We start from the raw sequence: 23,569 nt of genomic DNA, 5'->3' as shown, positions 1-23,569 counted from the left end.
ATCTTATTCATGCTTAGTTTTATAGTTCTTCACATCTTCTAATCTGGATTTGTGAGTTCAATCGTATTAATATTTTTCTCATAATTTTCCGATATCTCCCTGCGACCCTATTGAAGACCTTAGTTTGTGAAGCCTTAGTTTTTACTTACTGCGCGGTGTAATTTCGTGTGTGGTGCATTGTGGCGCCACTCACGTTGATAACGCGAACTAGGGTCGATTGCTGCAGTCACAATGCTGGAGTCGTTTGTGTCTAGTGGTGTTGTTATAATTGCTCGCGATGTCGTGTTTTTTTTAAATTTTGCTTGCTAAAAAGTTATAGCAAGTCAGTGGCCGGTATTTCAGATTTGGTGAAATGATAAGAAAGCGATGGGTTGAGAACAGGCAAAGACAAAAAAGTTTTTCTCTGGATTTTCCCGAAAGTTTACATTCGGTTGGAAACTTCAGGCTCGAAAAGTTAGAGGACTTTTTTAGTGAAAATCAGCTGATACAAAATAGAGATGTAGAACGTTATTATTTGTATTTACCACGAAATCTCTCCTTTTGTCATCTTTGTGCTGACAGCATTCGTGAACATGTTAAAAATAAGATTCGACACATAAATTCTCGTGTGGGAAAACTCGATAACTTTTTCTCAGAAGTGAGCTTAAATTCATGTGAGTCAACCCAAAGTTCAGGTGAGAAAAAAAAAAATATCGGTTAATACTAATGAGTAAACAATAACAAAAAGAAAAGAAAAATGCATATATGTATGGTTTTCACAAAAAAAAAAAATTTTCTGCATTACCGCCGACTTTAACCGTAACTACCCCCCCCCCTTTCCGCGAGTTTGAATGCCATAAAATTTTTCTCTTGGTTTTTTTTTTTCTTGAAATATTTTTGTTTTCACCTGGACCGATTGAAAGTTGTTAGTTTTTATTTACAGAGCGATATAGAAATGTAATTGTTTATCGAGTTTATGATCGTCCAATTTTAGTATACACTAAAACTTTTACTGTGAAACAGCGAATACCACAACCTTCAGATATAAATAGTATTGCCACTTGATTTCATTCTACGATTATTATTTATAAACCGTGAACGTGTAGAGGTGGGAAAATAGAGTCCTTTTGATGCACAGACTACTTTTTGACATTAATATTGGTTCGCCACTTGTCACTTCATTTGAAGAGTGACAAGTGGAGGAAGAGTTTCCTCCACTCCAATGGGCTGTTTACTGTGTATCATTCCAGGTTTTTGTACAAAGCCCTTGAACAAACATACGTGTACAGTTATAATACACAATTAAAAAAAATCCATATACTTGAAGCATATGATTCATTGGTGAATTAACAAAAAAAAAGGAAAAACTGAATAACATGGATGCACATTTCCCCATTATTGTGTTGATAAATGTAATGTTTGTACTTAATACTTTTGTGTTATTAGTTTTGACGTTGACCGGTCTAGCCGGGTGGTAAAGTGCCTGCCTGGCAACCCAAAGGTCATGGGTTGAATCCCGCCTCGGGCTTGGATCAGAGTATTTGATTTGATTTTTAATGGCGCATTGGTGGATCAGAGTAGAAAATACAAAAACCTTGGGAGGTGCATTATGGCCACAGAAGCCGATGCACTAACAAACAAAAAAAAAAAAAAAAAATTTGTTATTCACAAAATAAACAGCCATGCAGTTATAATCTGCAATTATTAGGCTAATAATTTACATATTATTTGCCTAATAATCATTGAAATGAATGTATTTTTTTGCACAGAATTAATTATGAACAGAATAAGCAAACTCATTCTCTGCTCATGTATTAAATGTGCACTCTTTGTAACAGCATAACTCAAAATTGTGAAGTTCATGAAGATTCTTATATCAGCTTGAACAACTATACCATACCGACTGTATACATATCTCAACCCCCCCCCCCCCCACTGGAAGCATATTTGGTAGTACTTTATAGTTTTCTGACTATCAAACAAGCTTTGTTCTCAGCAGTTAAAGTAGTCTTAAAGTTATATTTTTCTTTGCTATTCAGTTTAACAATCACAACAAGCTTTGGCATAAGAATTTATTATGCCAAAAGATTTTATGGATCATTTAGTTCAGGGGTGTCTGCCCAGACTACTTGTAGTCCAGTTTCTTTTTATTGTGCGACCAATGACAATGTAGGCAGCTCCAAGAATTATTCCTTTCTGTCATTGACCTTAGAATTTAAGATATAGTTTCACACTGACATCTAAAAATGTCCATTTTTAGTGATATTTGATTTTTTTTTTGTATTGCTTTCTTATAATGTTTTATGTATCTTCTTCAATATTTAATGATATTGTTAAACTATTTAATAAGAAGCCTGATAGCATCATTAATAATATTACTGGATTTCTGTATTTAATTTACATTTAAAAAATTAAGCTCTAAATATAAATGTTAGCGAACAAAATTAAATCCTATTTTCCAGATGTAATTTGCAGAATTAAAGCCCTGCTTGATAAAAGTACATCTTTCTTTCCCTAACCAATCTTGTTGCCCTTCTGTGCACCCATTCCAACAAATCAACATCATTCCTAAAATGAGGCTACAGATGTATGCAGAACTCAAGACTTAGCTTCACCATTGCCTTATGCAATGGAATAATCACTTCCTTATCCCTGCTTGCAAATTGCTGACAAAACCCCATGAGCTGACCTGACAAGATGTTTTCAGTGCTCAGAAAATTGTCTGACTGCACAATTACTTTAATTCCCCACTACCCTCAGTGTTGTGCTACATAGATGGTATGTTATTCTGTGATTACTGCTACCTGTGTACAGTGCGATGCATTTGGTAATAGTAAATTTCAGTTGCTATGTCTCAATCCATCTGCCTAATTTTTATAGACCCCACTACAATTGCTGTCCTTAACTACCCTGCCAATGTTCATATCATATGCAAACTTAGACATTAAGTGTGATACGCCTTCAGTATTTGTTAATAAATATTGCAAACCATGAGGAGCCCAGCACTGAACACAGAGTAACTCCACTAATAACACCAAGAAGAGCAGTGCCCATTTATAACCACTCTGTGTGTTTTCCCACTGAACTATCACCATATCTGGAGCAGAACTTGCTCCTAATGCTATAATGCTCGAATTCGTGAACAGTTATTAATACAGAAGAGCATCAAAAGTTTTTCTGAAATATAAGTATGTGATGTCATATATTTATATTTAAATTTCTTTGTTACCAGTATCATAACCAGATTGGTCAGACACGATTGCCCCCTGAACAGATCAGTGCTGTGACTGCTGCATGTCTGCATTACTTCTTTAAACAGTGACTCTGTCATTTTCCCTGAATGGAAGTCAAGTTTACAGGTCTCTGATTATTCAGTTCACCCTTTGATCCATATTCATATGATCAAATGAATAGACGGTCTGCAAGAGTAGCTCATGGTGTCTTGTCAATTATATACAGGAATTTTTCTAGCAGGAATAAGGAGGTGATTATCCCCTTGTATAAGACAATGGTCAGGCCATACCTTGAGTACTGTATACAGGTCTGGAGGCCTCATTTCAAGAAGGATGAAGAGCTGCTGGAACGAGTACAGAGAAGGGCAACAAGATTAGTGAATGGAACAAAGGGGTGCTCTTACGAAGAAAGGCTTAAGTTTTGCAAATTACAGTGTCTGGAGACTAGGCACCTGCAAAGTGATCTGATTGAGGTGTATAAAGCCTTGAATGGTGTGAGCATGCTCATTGCTGATGGGATTCTTCCTCTTGCTCAGAATAATCACCTGAGAGGGCATAAATTCAAATTGAGGAAAGACAGTTGTAGGATAGATGTGCAGAAGTTTGCCTTTAACCATCGGGTAGTTGATTGGTGGAACAGACTTCCATCTTTTGTTGTGGAACTTGATTGCCTAAATAAATTTAAGGCTGAGCTGGACAGGTATTTGGAATGAATGAAGGGGTGAAATTGGAGTGGATTTTTTTTTTGTCTGATGCTGCATAAGCTTGCTTTCTTGCATCGTATGCCTCTACTAATGCTAATGCCCCACCCAAACCCCCTGAATTCAAGGATGTTTTTGTAATTATGGCTAAAGGTTTGCTGACCTCTTCTGCTGTATCAACTCTCTCACTATAATTGGATAGATCCCAATTCCCCCCAGGTGGCTTTTTATGTTCAGCTTTAGTAATTTGTTTCCCTTTCATCTTCAATTATCACAAAACCATTTTGCTCCCTGTGATACACTTCTGGCATCCCTAAAAAAAAATTTCTTGTGTGTGAACATTGTGAAATCTGTATTCAGTGTATCAGCAACCTGAGCACATCATCAACGGTTAAACCATTCATATCTGGTAGACCAATGTGATCATTCCATGAACTAATAATCACACACATTTACATATTATTAAAGCAATTATTGCACGTAAACATTGGTTAGATAATTAGAAAATATTTGTAGTCTTTTTTTTTTTTTTTTTGGCTGCAAAAAAAAATCCTTTGCAACGTTTCAGTGGATTAGCATGTGGTATGCCAATTTGTCCCATCTTGTTGGAGCCAGTTCTTTCATTCCTCTAGAAGTACAATAAACTGCATTATGATAAACATCAGAGGTAACATTCTGTTCAAAAATTGCGTGCCCAACTATCTTTCTTCAAGATATGCCGCACCAAACACCATTTGGAGGGGAAGAGGTACATAAAGGGGTTTTGCAAAAATGTGTGGATTTTCATTGTGCTATGTTCTCCAATTTTGGACTGTTGGCATTAGTCACTTAGTTGAAACCACAACTTCATCAGTGAAATAAATTTTATCCAAAATTTCAATACCTTTGTGACAAAGTAAACTTTTAAACTAGCAACAGCCATTATCTTTTAACCTCATCCTGAAATTGAAGGCTCGTGCAAATTGTAGATTCATTATTGAAAAAGTGTTAGGTGTTTTCTTGCAGTGAAATGGACTGAACCATGTTAACCCCTTTTTGAATGCCAAGTTTCTGTAGTTTGTTGCTTAAAATGTCATGTGTAAAGAACATACCTTCTTTTGTGTTCCTTATTTCCAACTGGTCCACACGTGAACTTCTGTCTCAAAAATTTCAGCTTTGCATGGAAGGTTAGCATTAAGGAATTTTTCAAATTTTTGTGGACATTCACTTTAACGTTTCCAAGTAAGGTTCCACTAAAAATCATGTTGCTCAATGGGTGGCGAGTAATAATGTGTGCAACTTCAAACATGGATTGTGACAAAGTGAACACTATGCTCAAGGCCTGTTTTCTAAAGTGAACACTTGAAATGCAAAACTGTCATTTCTTTCAGTTATGTAACATCTTCCACTTAGTCCTTGACACAATTACATTAACAATTGTTACTTGATAACTTAATATAATGTACTTAATGTAGTGTGGGTTAATATGATATAATATGGGTTTACTTTTAAATGAGCACCTTTATAAACACCTACCATAAATCTATATGAACTGTCAAAAATATAAGAATTTCAGCTCGAATTTTGTTAATGTCATATTCATGCAGTTTGTTAATTTTAAAACTAAACCCAATGATAGCGGGAAAATGCAACTGTTCATCATAATAATTAACAAATAATGTTATAAACAATACTGGAAGTATCGTACATAGTTATCAATACACAAATTTGCTCATGTTGCGATTGGTGTGTGTCAGAGTTTGTGTTGAGATACTCCTGATTGTATTTTCAGTGCTTGCTTTTTGACAAAAAGGTGCAAATGTCAAATAGTCCAAGTCTAAAAATAAGCAAGTAGATGCCAGTGCTTTTTAATTGAAATACCCTCTATTCTCCCTTCAGTCTCTTAATCTTATATTACACTCATTACAGTGTTCATATTGATCTAAACACCTTATAGTAAACTAATCATTGATTGGCAGACTTCAGTCCAGTAATTCCAGTCTGTTTATAGTTTATTTTTGTCACAGCTCATACTTCCTATTTTGATGTCATGGAAACATTATTTGAATCACTGTTGACTCACTAAGGAAAGTTACCCTTAGAGACAATTTTTATATTATTTATTTAATGTTATTCTATTTTTAATATTTGATGAGGCAATTATTTTTTGTTTGTCTAATTTTTACTACTTTTAATTAAGGCTAAAGCATTTAATTTGCATACTTCAACACTATTATTATTAATATTAGCCATAGGTGCAAGGAAGCCATATGGCTAATATTAACCATATGCTGCAACGGCCAAAAAAAAAAAAAAAAAAAAATTCCCGAGACAGAGAGAGTCAGTCAGAAGTAGAAAGGAATCGCCAAGAAAGAGAAGAATGATGATATCCAGCTCAGAACCCTGGGTTTGCCAAGCCCATATTTTATTTTATCCCAGGGGATCATATCTGGTGTGATCCCCTAGGATAAAATACAAGAGTTGGCAAAAACTCCATTTTATGTTGCCAAGAGTAAGCTATTAGTAGTTTGCTCTTTGTTGTGTGTGTGTTATGTATGGTAATGTTCTGCAGTTCTTGTATGCCTGAAGCTTTTGCTCTTAAATTTAATTGTTTTGAAACGCTGACATGCTTTGCCATCTTTTGTATTATAGAAATATTTCATCACTTCATTGGTAAGATTGTATGTTCTGGTGCCTAGCAACTCACTGATGAGGAGACAATTTCTAAAACTTATACTGTATAAATAAATATCAGGGCAGTGGGCTTATGTTTAAATGTGGCATTGAAATATTGCATTTTCTTGACCATAAGGCATACACATTTTCCTGGAAAATGTTCCCTAAAATTCCTAGGGGAAAGTATGGTCAAAACATCCAGGTGGCCTTCTGTAAAACAGCTAGCTCTTTTTATGTGGGAACAGATCAGGTTGTACAGCAGAGGCAACAAAAAAAAAAAAGCCAGTGATGAATTATATATGCAGTCAGCAGTAATTCCAGGATGTCTTAGCTGTATGCAGCCATTGGACATCTCACATAAAGCATTCATATGTGAGGAGTGATCAAATGAATAAATCCTGATTTGACACCGGGAGAAAAATGAAGCAACCAACAGTTTCATGGGTGTGTGAATGCATGAAAAATTCATGAAAGTTGGGGAAACATGAGAGAGAGAGAGTTGCCATCTTTTGCAAGATGTGGAATCTGCAATGCCTCTTGATGGCACTGAAGATGTTTACACTTTGTATAGAGTGAAAGTCAGACCATAAAATTAGTAATGGCAAGTGTGACAGCAGCAGAAGTCAACTCTTGGTAGTCTATGATGAGCAATAGCTTCATTCTACACTGACATTTTGTTCAATAAGCATTTGTGAATCTGTGTTTCAAATATATGCAATATAATCTTTTTCCCCCCAAAATTTGCCTTCTAAAATATGGATGCATTTTATTCTCCAGAAATGCATGCAGTTTTCAAGTGACAATATACTTGTCAGGGAGTAATGTTTTATTTGAAATATGAGACTGATGGCAAATTGTGGTGATTGTTTCACAATATGAGATTGATGCATTTTGTAGTAAACTTAATTATGTACATAGCTAAGGATTTCAAAAATCATTTACAGTAATAGTATATCACTCTTGTTTGCCTGAAGCTTTTTCTCTAAATTTACTTGAGTTTTGTATACTTTAATTATGATTTTCATTGTGCTAAGCACTTGATAAGAATAAGATATTGATTTCTATCATAATATTTATTCATTTAAAGCCTAATTTAAACCTGCCTGGATATTTTTTTTCCTTAATAATGTTCAGTTTATTTCACTTTATTTAATTGGTCTTAGACTTGCTTAGATAAACGTGTTGTTTTTATTTAAATTAGTTTTTTATTTTTCTAAGGTGAAAACGATGAAGATTACAATGGAATTTGGTTTGGAAAAACAAAGGCAACGAACTGTACTTTAGAACAGTTAGAACCTACAAAAAAAAATCATGTTCATAGCAGACCTATTCTTCGGCGGAATGCTCGTGCAAAATCATTTCCTCCTCCTCCGCCTGGTCATCAAGAAGGTAAAAAAGTTGTTAGATTTGCAGACTCCCTAGGCCTGGAACTAGAATCTGTTCGCTATATTTGTAAGAGTGACATTTCTCAGTTAAATACGACATACATATGTAATAAAGACAAATCCTTTGATTACAGTAATGGTGATATTCAATTGGTTCCTTTGTTTTCCTTTGCCTCTCTTAAAAATGATTTCATGAAACAGCTGAGGCAGAATAAAGTTTGCTTGCATAGTGTAAGCACAGCAAATGGATGTGTTTATGGCCTTATTACTGTTGACAATATTAGCTTCCACAAATCTGTATTTGTACGATACACTGTTAATTCCTGGGTTTCACATCATGATATAAGTTCTGTTTATGTGGAAGGTTCCAGTGAGAATGACACAGATAAGTTCTCATTTACATTATACTGTGATCCCCACGATCTGTACAGTAAAGGACATAAAATTTATTTTGCCATTTGCTATAGAACAGAAGACAATCAAGAATTTTGGGATAATAATAATGGCAGAAATTATTGCTTGAAATGTGAAGTTAAAAGTGTCTCCAAGAATAATCATAGCTGGGTTCATTTTTTGTGATTGTTATCAGTAGACTTTGATGCAATCATTCATCATGAATAAAACTGATAAATAGTATCCTATTGCACATTGCTTTCTCGTCCACTAATCTACTCTGTTGTTCAGTCAACTTTAGTTCTTCTAAAATACTTTATAAACTGCACTACTAGGAATAATTGGTGTGAGTTGAGCCAAAATATATACTTTTTGCATGTATTTTCTTTTACCTTCAATAAATGTGCATGTATGTTTTGCCAGAAAGTGACTGCTGCAAATAACTTGCTCTTTTATGTAATTTTGTATTTTTAAATTGGGAATATCAGAGTTTAGTATAGGAAAACAATCCTTTCAGTGGTGAGTTTGCCACACATGAGCAGGTCTACCAGTGATTTTCAATAGTAATAGACTCTCAGGAGTGTTTTTTATTCTTCCTTAGAATTTTGTGAAAATTAAAACTTGGTACAAAAATTCTTTAAAATAGCAATGTTCTTATTTTGACTTTATTGCTCAACACTAGAGTAAAATTGTAAAAATTAAACCTATAGTACTTAGTACCGTGCTTGGGTTGCTTTTGTAATTCAAAATCAGACAACTAAGTCAATAGTCAATTAGGGTCGAAGCTGTTTTCATATTGCCATCTCTTATTAACTATGCCTACAATTAATTGCAATTTACAGATCCAAGGTTGCAGCATGCACTAAAAAATTAAGAAATTGATGTATTTAGCAGAACATTGTGTGTCTTTAAAATATAGATAATCTAATCTTTAAAATAGCCTTTAAAATCTATATATGCACTACTGAGAGCTCGCTTTCTCACTGGGTGGGTAACACATTCTAACAGGTGTCTCATTGGGGTTAGTATCTATCAGTATGTCATGATCAGGTAAGCTTACTGGTCTAATGGAGGAGTGGAGGGCGTCACACTCTGGGTAGTTCTTGCCTCTCCTGGTCTCAATCTTTTTAAGTGAATTCAGAGAAGGCCATGTAATTATTATTATTATTATTATTAGCCATATGGTGCAAGGAAGCCTGAGGCTTATGCTGTACCAGCCAAAAAAAATTTTCTGAACTACCCAGAGAGAGAGAGAGAGAGAGAGAGAGAGAGAGAGAGAGAGAGATAAAAGGGAATCACCAAGGAAGAGAAGAATAATAATATCCATCTCAGGACCCTGGGTGTGCCAAGCCCATACTCACCAGATGTGAGCTCCTGGGTTAATTTATTTTGTCAGAGATGAATAAGTTGCTCATCGTCACAGTTTATAGGTCCAACCTTGGACATAAGTCTACATCTGTGGGGATAGTAACTGGGGCAGTTAAAAAAGACATGGGCCAGTTCCCATCAGCTCCACGGGTACATTTAGGATACTGGGTTAGAGCCAATTGGCACAACTTTGCTTTCAGGGAACCATGCCCTGTTAATAAAAATGTGGCATGGAGTCCTGGGGCAAACCAGGGAAATAGTTTGGGGGAAAACTAGGGTTACCTCAGGAAGGAATCACCTAGTGGCTTTCCCTTTAGGTGTCTCTTCCTACCTGCTCTGCCATTGCTGGTAGAGTGTGGTTGATATTCTTGTTTGATATCAGTCTCAAGGTAATTATACAATTACATCTTTTAGAAAAAATAACAGAATGTAATATTAATTTAAAAGAATTACTTACCTACACACATTGTATCATTTTGAAAGGAATTACACCAGAGTTCCTTTTCCAATTCATCTATATTCATTACAGGTTCTGGCAGACTGCTCTATTCTAAACGGCAACCACCATGACTACTGTCCACAGAGTCCCAAACACCACATTGCTGTGTCCAACAATGTGAATTAGAGCACAAAAGATAAGTGAGGGCACAAATCCAGCATTCATCCATTCAAGTCAGATTTTAAATCTGCTTCTATTCAAGGGCATTAATTGCTGTTGACTGATATAATTTTTGCATTGTGAATTCCATTGTACTTTGGATGTTATGTTCAGTTCCCATCAGTAGGTCACGATCGTTTGACATATACATCTATTGCTCCATTTATATCTGCAGGCTTTAATTAGAAATTAATTTCATCACAAAAACTCACAAATGTCTCTCTTCACAGTAATAATAAGAATAAAGATTAGCCTGCGCTAGGTGGTATGGTGACATCAAGAAACATGTAGTTCATTATATAGAAAAAGCAACAAAACATGGAGAGGCTAATACAGAAATAACTTAGAGAAACAGCATTAGCTTTATTTCAGCAGATGATGCATTTTGATTATATTCATTTTCTGTAATATAATTATTACCCAAATTGAAATTTCTGTATTTTAAGGAAAACACCACTCATAAAAAATCAATTTAAACAAGGACGAAAGGGGCATTGTAACTGGTCTATTATAAGCATGCACAGTTATGTACAAAGAGATTAGTGACAGCAACATAAAAGGAAGTGAACAAATTATGTAGAGGAGTAGGAATGATCAGCGTTTTGGTTGAGTAATCTCTAATATGTTAGTTGGGGTTAGCTTTTTGAGTCTATAGTTGAGTTCTCATTTAATTATTTCTAAATCCAGTTGCAGTGCTCTTGCCTGGACCTGCAGGTGTACTGACAATGCATCATGCCCCCTTGTGTTGGTTAAGAGTATAATCCTCTTAATGGAATCAAAATTTCTTTTATTCTTATCTAAAGTTGCTCTGTAGTACCGTATGCCTGTGCCATAGATAATAACTGGAAGGAAGATTTCCTTATAAATAAGAGCAAGTGTCTTCCTTTTTAAACCCTAATCAGCATGCCTGATCCTAGCAATTATTCCAGTATAACTCCTGACTTCTTTGGCCAAGTGCACAAGATGGGGATAAAAAGCTAACTTTTTATCCCCATATCTGCGACGCACTAAAACAAACTAAACATTTGGTCTCTTTTTCTTTTTTCTTTTTTTTTGAGCAGCGGGTGTGAAGACAGCAGGGCTTGAGAGATAATAGGCACACTAACCTCCCAATGATGACTTAACGCCACTTCTTGTCTGTTATTTAACTATTATTTAATAATATATAACTATTTTTTTTCTGAGGATATTATGTGGTTTTTGTAATTTTGGCATATTAGGGATATATTAGCAATATTTTATTGGTCATTCCCAAGTTACGTAAAACTCAACTTACGTAAGGAGTCCTGGAACTTCTGTAATTTTGGATTAACTCAAGCAATCCAAATTAATCAATTTCCCAATTAACAATTGGAAATCGATTATCCGAGAATTTTGTTTTACCATTACAGTAGACTCTCGATTTTCTGGGATAGATGGTAAAACAAAATTCCCGGATAATCGATTTCCCTCTTAATCCAAAAATACAGAAGTCGCGACATACGTAAGAGATACATTCCAGGACTTCTTATGTAAGTCTAGTTTAACGTAACTCAGGAATGACTAATAAAATATTGCTAATATATCCCTGATATGTCAAAATTACAAAAACCACATGATATCCTCAGAAGAAAAATAGTTATATTTTTAATTACTTCAATTAAAAACTTTATCTGGGGTCAGAGATGAAGTAACCAGAGTGGCACATAAGAAGAAAACATAAAAGGAAGAAAAAAATGCATGTTATTGTACTGTAAAAACCGATTTGTATTTCGTAGCCTTATTATAGTTGACTTCATTGGTGCCATTCGCTTCACGGCTTCTCGTATTCTGTCTTTCTCCTTTATTACGTTCACCGTCACCATTGACAAATCTGAATTCCACACGATACTTGTTAATGCTTGGCCATTTTCATACATCCTTATTATTTTAATTTTCTTATCCAACTCTATCACTTTCCTTTTCTTGGTAGATTTACTGGTACTGCTGTCACTTATTCTCTTAGTCGGCACTATGATAACAGTCAAAATAAATTTTCTGATTAGAACTTCACAGGACGAAAACTCACTTATAACCCCACATGAGCTCAGTCAACAAAGTCACATCAAATGTTATGTACTGTAATGTCAGTTTTACTGTACATGACAACATTTGACTTTGAGTATGTCTATTACAGTATCAGAGAGAATATCGGTAAATATGCATAAACAAAATACTTTCTCATTGAAGGATAAAAAAATTAACTATTCTTAAGGTGAACTGTTTTTAATAATACTATTTCCTAATTATAATGAGGTATGTTCAATCTTTGCCGTATTAGCATTAATAGAGGCAAATGATGCAAGAAAGTAAGGTTATACAGCATCAGTCAAAAAAAAAAACAAAAAACCCTTCCCATTTCACTGATCCATTCATTCCAAACATTTGTCTAGTTCTGCCTTAAATTTATTTAAGCTATCAACTTACACAACAACAGATGGAAGTTTGTTCCAACAATCAACTACCCGCTGCACATCTATTCTACAGCTGTCTTTCCTCAGTTCGATTCTATGCCCCCTCAGATTTGTAATCTAAGCAAGTGGAAGAATCCTATCAGCATTGAGCCTGCTCAATCCATTCAAGACCTTATGGCACCTCCATAGCCAGGTGGGCAGGAGCAGCAGTGCATAGCACACGCTTCTTGATTAGACTGGGGTTCGAGCCTGTGACCACCAAATACGGAGGATGTGGAATGGTCAGGGAATGACCACCGCATATCCCCAGAGCAATATGGTCTCAGTTGCTAATGCTCCTAAAAAAAAAAAATCAAGGCCTTATACACCTCAATCAGATTGCCTCGCAGGTGCCTAGTCTCCACAAGCTGCAATTTGCAGAACTTAAGCCTTTCTTCATAAGAGCACCCCCTTGTTCCCTTCACCAGTCTTGTTGCCCTTCTCTGTACTCATTCTAGCAACTCTCCATCCTTCCTAAAATGAGGCTTCCAGACCTGTATGCAGTACTCAAGGTGTCTGACCATTGCCTTATACATGGAGATAATCACTTCCTTATCCCTGCTTGCAAAATTCTTGTTTATCATTGACAACACCCCATGACCTACTCTGGCAGCCTGTGTGCACTGCTCAGAAAACTTCATATCTGACAGCAGAATTACCCCAAGTTCTCTTTCATTCTCCACTACCCTGAGTGTAACACCACATAGTAGATATGTTTCTCTGGAGTTACTGCTACCCATATGCAGTACTTTGCATTTGTCAATGTTAAACTTCAGTTGCCACTTCTGAGCCCATCTACCCAACTTTCCTGATCCTGTTGTAGCAGCATACTGTTATTAACAACCCTGCCAACCTTTATATCGTCTGCAAACTTTGATATTAAGCTTGATATACCTTCATCAATATCATTGATAAATATACAAAACAACAATGGGCCCAACAGTGAACCCTGATAGACACCACTAATAACATTAGTCCACATAGAGCAGTATCCATTGACCACCACTCTGTCTTCTCACATCATCCTTTTATCCATTGTAGCAACTTGCCCTTTATGCCATAGTGCTCTAATTTGTATAGTAGTCTTCCACGTGCAACAGTATCAAAAGCTTTCCTGAAATCCAAGTATATGATATCAAAATTATTTTTGCATCCAGTTCTTTTGTGTCCACATCATAGTATCCAATCAGATTGGTCAGACAAGACTTCCCCTTAACAAACCCATGCTGTCTGAATTATTGCTGTAGCCTTGTCTAAATGATCCTGCAATGCTTCTTTAACCGGTGACTCTATTTTACCTGTAACAGAAGTCAAACTAACAGGTGTGTAATTACTTGTGTCGTCCTTTGAATCCCCTTTGTGAATTGGAGATACATTTGCACATATCCAGTCCGTGGGGACTTCCCCCAAGTCTGAGGATGCTCTCATAATTATGGCTAAGCATTTGCTTACTTCCTTTGCTTCCTCCTTTAATATAACTGGATAGATCCCATCCACCCCAGGTGCCTTATGTTTAACTTCAACAGTTTGCTCTCTGTTCTTACAAAATCATATAACTCCCTGTTAGAGTTTGATCAATATCTGCCCCTCTCCTCTTTGAATAACTCCTCATGTGTGAATGTAGATGCAAAATACTCATTTAATTTGGCAGCTATCTGAAAATGATCATCTACAGTCAAACCATTGATATTAATTTGGACCAATCTGATTCATCCCCTTCCTTTTAGAGTTTATATAAGTAAAGTAAAGAAGTCTGTTGTTTTTCTTTGCATCCTTTGCCAAAGATTTTTAATAATCTGCCTCTGTTGCTTAACCTCCTTTGTGACTTGATTATAGATTAGCTTGTATTTACCATAGGCTTCTGTGTCGCCTGACAATTTCTGTGCATCCAGTGCATTTTTCTTCTCTGCCACAAGTCTCATTAGTTCATCTGACATCGATTTGGGCCTGAACCTAAAGCAGTATTTCTTAGTTGGAACAAAAAAGCCTAATAGCTTCCAAGATTATACTTCCTTGAATGCTTCCCATTTAGAATTTGCTGTTAGTCCCGCTGTGTAGAACCTAAAAAATCTCTCAGACCCCTGTAGTTGCCTTTATGAAAGCAAAAACCCTTCCCTTTACCCTTGACGGTAGTTATCTTTTAGTAAATCTCACATCAGTACACTGTCATCACTGCTCCTTTATCTTTGCAAATAAAGGAACCTAGTGGTTCCTTTATCTGGAAAGTCTTAATGCATGAATAATCACTGCTGATAATCAGATCAAGAGTGTTAATCCCTCTTGTTGCCTCTCTAACATGCTGCTGTAGAAAACAATCATCCAATTAATCCACAAAAGCCTTGCTAGTGTGCGAGTGACCAACCCACAAGTTCCAGTCTATATCTGAGAAGTTAAAATTCCCCATTATAAGACATTCTGATTTACTGGCCCACTCTTTCTCTGTATAATTGTTCATTGTACTCATCAGAGTCATTAGGCCTATAACAAACTCCTACCCTCATCTTTGCTTTCCCAGTGCTTGTCACACCAAATTGACTCAACATTGCACTGTCCATCTATGTCAACTGGATGCACTTCCGTAGATTTTGTGTTTCTTAACTAATAGCATAACCCCTCCTCCTTCCTATCCTTTCTGTACACATTGTACTCCCCAAATTCCAATTCTGCATCCCTTGTATCTGAGTGGCCCCAAGTTTCTGATATCCCAACAATATCTGTCGTGGAAGTCTTAACCAGCATTTCAAATTCATCAAATTTGTTTACTGTATTCCTAGCATTGGTGTACATGGGAGTATACATGCACCTGTTCTTACTCTTAGTTACTCTAACATAGCCCATGTATTTACTTGTTTCATGACCCCCCCCCCTTCCAAATCCCCAGCAACTGGCTTTCTGGGCTGCTGCTCATTCCAGTGGAAGCAGTGCAAGAATCATTACATGACATCTTGATATTAATCTCTAACTGGTGTGCTGGTAATTTCCTTTTCCTCACACATGCACTTACTTAATAGGTTAAAACTTTTATAACCTTAAAAATCAGAAAGAAATAATACAAGATTATTTACTTTTTGATGCCACCTTTATTTTTAATTTTTTCTGAATTCAACTGGAAAAGCGCCTCCGTAGCCAGGTGGGAAGGAGCAGCAGTGCGTAGCACACGCTTCTTGATTAGACTGGGGTTCGAGCCAGTCACCACCAAATACGGAGGATGCAGAAAGGTCAAGGAATGACCACCGCATATCCCGGAGCAATATGGCCTTAGCAGCTAATGCTCCTAAAAACCAAATAACAAACAAACAACTGGAAAATCCATTTTTTTTTTATTAAAAACAAATATTTAAAATAATTTTTTGAATATAAAACATCTGCAATACTTGTTTTTTTTATTTTTTCTTTATTGTCTCTTATTTGAATATTATCTCCATTATCTTTGACTCACATTAAATGAAATATCAATTGTGAGAAACCTGTGCAGTTCAACAATTGGACAAACAAGCCTACCTCTTCTACAATGTGAAGCCAGGGAGCATAAGAGACTGACAGTGCCATAAATTAATAAGTGCACCTGCACTTTAGTTGATTGGACATGAGAGGTGCATGCTAATTTTAAAGACCAATGCAATTGTTGTTGTGAGTGCTGGAGGCGCCTCCGTAGCCAGGTGGGAAGGAGCAGCAGTGCGTAGCACACGCTTCTTGGTCTAGACCGGGGTTCGAGCCCGTCTCCACCAAATACGGAGGATGCGGAAAGGTCAGGGAATGACCACCGCATATCACCGGAGCAATATGGCCTTAGTTGCTAATGCTCCTAAACACCAAATAACAAATAACAGTGAGTGCTGGATAACTTTCTTAATACTTCCAGATTGTACGGTGATGATTTCTTGTAAAACTAGTTGCATTTTTCTTACTGCATTTCCTGTAACTTTTACTATATTATACAATATACAGCCACTCCTCGATTAACGTAAGGGTTGTGTTCCGCGGAACCCTACATAAGTCGGAATTTCCCTAAATAAGCATTTAGGAAAATTCTGCACTCGCAACTGAGCGTGCTGAATTTGATAGAAGCAAAAAATAAATGTTTGACGAACATGTAAATAGAATTATTCAATTTTTTTATCTCATGTGCAGGAAAAATTAGAAAAATTTCAAAATTATAAAATTGCAAAAAGAGAGTGGAGAACGGGCATAACGTCAGCAAGTTTTACCTTTTGAGCATCATTGCCAGAATTACCTCTCCAGCTGATAAGCACACCACTTTTCGGAAGTTGAGGACTGTGGAGGTTTAGAAGGGGTTTTTTCCAGCACATCACAAAATTTCTTTGCAGCTGCAGAATCAGCACTGGCGACTTCACTGCATACTTTAAAGTTGTGGAAACCAGTGCTATGCTTGAACCTGTTAAACCACCGTTGCTTTTCCACGAACTTGAATTGGGGTTTCGCCGTACTTATCCTTAATATCTTCATAAATACTTATTGCTTTTGCTTGAGTGGCCATTGGATTCAGGGATACTTGCTTCTGAATCTGATTTTCCATCCTCATTATTAATAGCTTTTCCATTTTCGATATAGCACATGAATGCTGTTTTGTGATATCATTGTTGAGCTTAAGTGCATTGATCCTTTAACATCTTCTTTTATATATTCACTGTTGAAGCAGCAAGACCTAATTCCATGTAAATAGATGACGAACTTTGTCGTCCTTTGTACTTCTTAATTAATCATCTTCATTTCTAAATAAATTTGTTTTGTTTCCTAGCACTGCCACCACTTGCACTTTCTGTTGGTCCCTTTCCCTTCACCATTGTAATAAGTAAATAGGAATGAAGAGAAGATTCTGAAAATTTGTTTTTTATAATTGAAAATTTCAGTGAAGGGTAACTCGTTTCACCATAATACCATAATGTAAGAATCCACAGAATTCCAGTTATCGGTATTATTGCAAATGCAATAAGATCGAGTTTACTACCCATTTATAATAGATTGTGCTAACAGAAAAGCCCAATAAATTGGAAAGTACAAATTGTTTTTATTGTTTTTTGGTAGTGACCTCCAGAAATGTTTTAGAGAAATATCACAAAGGCATTCAAAATTGATTCTTATAACAGAACATGTGATAATGATGAAAGTGTAATGCAGTTGCCATTATAAAAATGATCTTTTAGAGAGATAAAAAAAGCTTAGTTAAATAGTGAAAATTTCAACTTCCAAGGTCTTGGAATGAATTACCAAAAACAACAATGTGCTATTGGGTTCACATTACGATATTTTCACGATACCTCCATTTATTCCTACGGGATGCAAAATACGTTTCCATGATTTTTTTAAGTTTGCACCGGCCGGCAAAAACTTACGTTAAGTCAAATTTCTGTAAGTCGGGGAGTGGCTGTACTGTATATTTATCCTATACAGTTGTCCCCCCCCCCCCAATAGAGCACAGGTTATTTGGTGCTTGTTTGCTATAGTGCTCTGTATTTTTTTGATACCCTCTTTCAGAGTTGTGCTGTGTTCTCCCAGAATAGTGCATATTCACTCCATATGCCTTGGGAAGAGTTGCCCCTTAGCATTTATTAGGGTTCCTGAGAGACCCAGTTGAAAAACTGTTTAATTCTCTTGAACTGTACTTCACAGTTCATGCTTTCAAAGGTATATCCTTTGATTTCTTTATTAAAATTAGCCTTTTAAGTGGTACTGTAATTAACAGTACTGGTTTTAGCATTTCCAATTTATGACACGGAGAAACTTGAGAAGTGTCTGTTTATTGTCCCAAAAGTGATTTTTCATGCCATGTGTAATTTACATCTCTCTGTTAATTTTCTGTAGTTTGAATTGACACAAGTGTTTTTGTGTCCATGGCTATAAAACACACAATGGTTGCATGCACCATTTCCTGCATGCTTTATACATCCTTTACCTGGCAGTGTTAGGGATAAAAGAAATGCCCACTTGGTGGTCAAATTAATTGAAGTTTATTGAGCCTCATTAGTAAAACTCTTTAGGAACTATTGCTTCTTGACAGAGAAGCAACAGCTCCTAAAAATAGCTGCGTACTGCATAGTACCGCCGCTCAGCAATGCTGTGTTCAGTTTAATTTTGGTTTCGTTCAGTTCTGGTTTATATATTATTTATGTGCATTTTGTGTCTGCCTGATTGATTTTTGTTTACCCTATAGGTAGTTTCAACTTTTTTTTTAAAGAGTGCGAATCAACTAATGCTAATAATGTGAAGATGATGAAAAACTTGTCATTAGAAACTAAATTAAACATTCTAAAAAAACTGGATTTGGGTGAGCACTAGATTTATGCTACATTTAGTGGTTTTTAGCAATCTGAAAATTAATGGTATTGCAAGCTGTTATTGTAAATAAAGTAAATACAATATACAAGTATGGTTCCATAATTTTAAGGTAAGTTTTCTTTATATTTTCTTGAACATATGCTGTTTTTGTTTTATTGTAATTTATGAATTAAAAGTTAATATTTATAGGTTTAAATGTTTGTGCTACATTTAATATTGTTATCTAGAAAAATGGCACCTTAAAACCAGCTAGAAATCAAGCCAAGCATTTCAGTTATTTATATTATTTCCTATATGAATAAATCTCCCTTGTTTAATGGATTCACTTTGTCCTGTTTTTATGATCCAAATTAAGAGTGCTAAGCAGGGGATGCTTCTGTATATATTGCATTTTTCCATGAACTATTACTTTTCTGTTATAAAAACGATCACACTTCTACAGTTCTATGGGCAGTAAGTTTCAATATAGAAATGTAGTGTTTTTCACCTTTTTTTTTGTTTGGATTATTTTCTTAATATTTCTAAACTGTACTGTAAAACTTTTACTGTATTATAGTGCACGATGCATAGTGTATGTTTACTGACCTGTCTGTATATATACTGCCTGGGAAAAACCTGTGTCCATCTACCTAATAGTGGGCATGCCCTCCTTTCCTGCCAGTACCACTACCACCACATTCAGAGGCATGGACTCTATAAAGCCTATGAACGTTGCAGGAGACATGTTGTGCTATGTTGCCAATATTGTGTCCCAAAAATCTGCAGTAATGTGTGGTGAGAGATCCAATGCTGGATCTGTAAATCCACATAATCCCAGAAATGTTCTATGGGATTCATATCCAGAAAATTTGGCAGCTAAGTTAGTACCTGTAAGTCATTTCCACATTCAGTGTACCACTCTTGAACAATATTGGTAGTGTGGCAGGGTGCATTATTCTGCTGGAATAGACCTGTGCCATCTGAGAAGACAGCCACCATAAAGGGGTATATCTGATCAGCCACAATGGATAGGTAGGTTTTAACATTCAGAGTGTAGGGATAGGTGTGCTCCAGGAAAACGTTCTCCATATCAAAACACTGCCAAAACCTGCCTGTTTCTGTTGGGCCAGTACATTGAAATGAGTCCTCTCTGCAGTTTATCACTGTATCTTCCATCTACCATTCATGTGGCTTAGCAGGAAAATGTGATTCATCAGAGAAGGTAACTTTTTTGTGGCGTAAGTATGGGTACCTTTTCCAAGCACCGTACTCTGGAGGCCCATATGGAGGAGAGTTTGTTGGATCATGGTCTTGGAAATACTGCTGGTTGTTCTCACTATTTTCTTTCTATCAGCTTGCACAAGGCAGAACAGCCTACATTCACCATGACCATCAATGAGGTGTGGGTACCTACCAGTGGCCTGGTGGCTGCTGCTCTGTCCACTCTTGGAACACCTAAACTACAGAACAGTCAGCAAGATTTGCAATTTCTATAATACTGCCACTCTTCAACTGTGACAATCATCCCTTTTTTGGGGACCATCAGGTCACCTCACTTGCTTGTGTTGATACAAATTTGCTGCCAGGTTGGAAGAATGGGACTTTTGCTAGAACGAACACATAGACACAGTGCTTTTGCAGTGTGTGTGTTGCACAGTGCTTAGACCACTGTAATCACCCTTATGAAAGCAAAACTCTTCCTTTTACCCTTGACTGTAGTCATATCTTTAAGTAAATCCCACATCAGCACACTCTGATCACTGCTTCCCAGAGGGTCTTTTACCTGCATATTATATAAGGTGCATTATATACAGTGGCAGTGCATTTCAGAATAATATGGAGATTTGAGTAGTATTGAATATTGAATGGTAGCACATTTTGGAATAATATTGAGATTTTTATTTAATATACTAAACTGTAGTTAATATATAGTCTGTAGGTTGATTTATTTTTGTATTTATTTAAGTATTTATAAAGGTACAGCTTAAAATTCAGAATGCCTTTGTTATCAATATTTTGATGGGAACTTCGTAACTTCTGTTCAGTAGCTTAAATTTAACTTCACTTGTGGTTAAAGTTTTGTTGGCAGTTTCATTTCTTTAATAGTTTGGTAATCTAATCTGGTAATATATTGTAAATATATTACCAGATTTTGAGAGGGCATAAATTCAAATTGAGGAAAGACAGATGTAGGATAGACGTGCGGAAATTTGCCTTTAGCCAGTGGATGGTTGATTAGGGGAACAGACTTCTATCCTTTGTCATGGGAGTTGATAGCCTAAATAAGTTTAAGGCTCAGCTGAACAGGTATTTCGAACGAACAGAGGGGTGAAGTGGAAGTGTTTTTTTTTTTTTTTTTTTTTTTGCTAATGCTGCGTAAGCTTGCTTTCTTGCATCAAATGCCTCTACTAATGCTAATATATATTTTCTAAAGTATTTGAAAATCTACAGCATAATATTCAGATATCCTTTGTTTCTGAGAAGAGGCTGAGTCATGAAATTAGTGATCTCGAGATGTTGAATAGAGGCTGTGTGGTGAGGCTGAGTCATACGAAATTAGTGATCTTGAAATTAGAGATGACTGTTTATTAGAAAAACCAAGCATAAAGGCAAGTAAGACTCCAGGAGCTGATGGCATATACCCAGTAATTTTGATGGAGGCCGCTAGGGAGTGTATTGAATCACTGAAGCTAATTACGAGGGCATCTTTGGACTTGGGAGAGATTCCTTTCAATAGGAGAAGTGCCAATGTATCACCAATACATAAAGGTGGTTCTAAAAGCAAAGTTGGTAACTACGGACTGGCTAGTCTGATTTCAGTGGTAGGGGAAACCTTAGAGGCAATGATTAAGAGTGCATTCTAGGGATATTTAGATAGATATGGCATTCTGAATATCACATAACATGGTTTTGTTTAAGGGGAAATCACGTTTAACTAACTTAGTAGGCTATTTTTACATGGCTACTCATGAGCTGGATGTAGGGAACTATTTCAACTTAGTTTATTTTGATTTTAGCAAGGCATTTGACTTGGTACCTCATGAGGTTACGGTATATGCTGGAACATGTTGGAATTACTGGAAAAATTCTAAGGTAGATTGCTTGGTAGCTGCAGGGTAGAAGGCAGAGGGTTGTGATTAATGGATATTTCTTCAGATTGGTGTAAAGTCAGAAGTGAGGTCTCCCAAGGAGGTTCTTGAACCCCTATTGTTTCTGATTTACATAAACAACATTGATGATGGGATAGAAGGCTTGTTGTCAAAATTTTCAGACATTAAAGTTTGGTGGAGAAGTTCAAGATCAGTTTGCTTTGCCCAGCATTGCTTCCTCAGGATGACTTGAGCAGGCTACCAGAATGGTCAGAAAAGTGGCAGCTATGTTTTAATGCAGCAAAATGCGAGTGTAGTACCACACATAGGTGGAGAATGAAAAAGACCTGGGGGTAATTGTGCAGTCAGATATGAAATTCTCTGAGCAGTGCAAACAGACTGCCAGAGCAGGTCATGGAGTTATGTCAATGATATATAGGAATTTTTCTAGCAGAGACAAGGAGGTGATTATCCCTTTGTATAAGGCAATGGTCAGGCCACACCTTGAGTACTGTATACAGGTCTGGAGGCCTCATTTTAGGAAGGATGTAGAGTTGCTAGAATGAGTACAGAGAAGGGCAACAAGATTGGTGAGAGGAACAATGGGGTGTGCTTAGAAAGAAAGGCTTAAGTACTGCAAGTTGCAGCATCTGGAGACTAAGCACCTGCGAGGTGATCTGATCGAGGTGTTTAAACCTTGAATGGTTTGAGCATGCTCAATGCTGATGGGATACTTCCGCTTGCTCAGATTAAGAACCTGAGGGGGCATAGATTCAAATTGAGGAAAGACAGTTGCAGAATAGATGTGCAGAAGTTTGCCTTTAGCCAGTGGGTAGTTGATTGCTGGAACAGACTTCCATCTGTTGTTGTAGAAGTTGATAGCTTAAATAAATTTAAGGCTGAACTAGACAAATATTTGGAGTGACTGGATGGGTGAAATGGGAAGGATGTTTTTTTTTTTTTTTTTTTGGCTGATGCTGTATAAACTTGCTTTCTTGCATCATATGCCTCAACTAATGCTAAAATGGAAGGTATTACAATTGGGGAATAGCAACCCCAAAACAAACTATACACTTGGTGAGGTTTAGTTAAAAACAAAAGAGGAAGAAATTTATCTGGGAGTTATAATATGGGCAGATATGAAGTTTTTTCTGAGCAGTGTAAACAAGCAGCCAGAAAAGTCCATGGAGTCTTATCAATGATTTTTTGAACATTATTCTGTAAAGACATGGAGGTCATAGTCCCACTGTTTAAGGCAATTGTGACCACAATACTGTGGTTTTACAACTGAATCTTGGAATACTTTGTTCAAGTATGGAGACCTCATCTGAAAAAAGACATTGACCTCCTTGAAATGGTCC

At 36.4% G+C, this 23,569-nt stretch overlaps 1 protein-coding gene across 1 annotated transcript; it reads left to right on the top strand.

The window, feature by feature from the left end:
• Positions 1–227: 227 nt before the first annotated feature.
• On the top strand, positions 228–8,579 carry LOC150078609 (protein phosphatase 1 regulatory subunit 3D-like). Its single transcript, XM_090382211.1, has 2 exons — positions 228–674; positions 7,787–8,579. The coding sequence occupies exons 1-2, from the start codon at positions 353–355 to the stop codon at positions 8,530–8,532; spliced, it is 1,068 nt and encodes a 355-aa protein (XP_090238337.1). The 5' UTR covers positions 228–352; the 3' UTR covers positions 8,533–8,579.
• Positions 8,580–23,569: the final 14,990 nt, after the last annotated feature.

The sequence above is a fragment of the Mastigoproctus giganteus genome, chromosome 10, assembly GCF_048544385.1.
Source record: "Mastigoproctus giganteus isolate SK-2022 chromosome 10, ASM4854438v1, whole genome shotgun sequence".
Classification (NCBI taxonomy): domain Eukaryota; kingdom Metazoa; phylum Arthropoda; class Arachnida; order Uropygi; family Thelyphonidae; genus Mastigoproctus; species Mastigoproctus giganteus.
This window is presented reverse-complemented; position numbering and strand designations above follow the sequence as displayed.

Coding starts and splice junctions, on each gene's coding strand:
- LOC150078609 (XM_090382211.1), top strand. CDS start 353: ATGATAAGAAAGCGATGGGTTGAGAACAGGCAAAGACAAAAAAGTTTT. Junction 675..7,786: donor TGAGTCAACCCAAAGTTCAG/GTGAGAAAAAAA, acceptor TATTTTTCTAAG/GTGAAAACGATGAAGATTAC.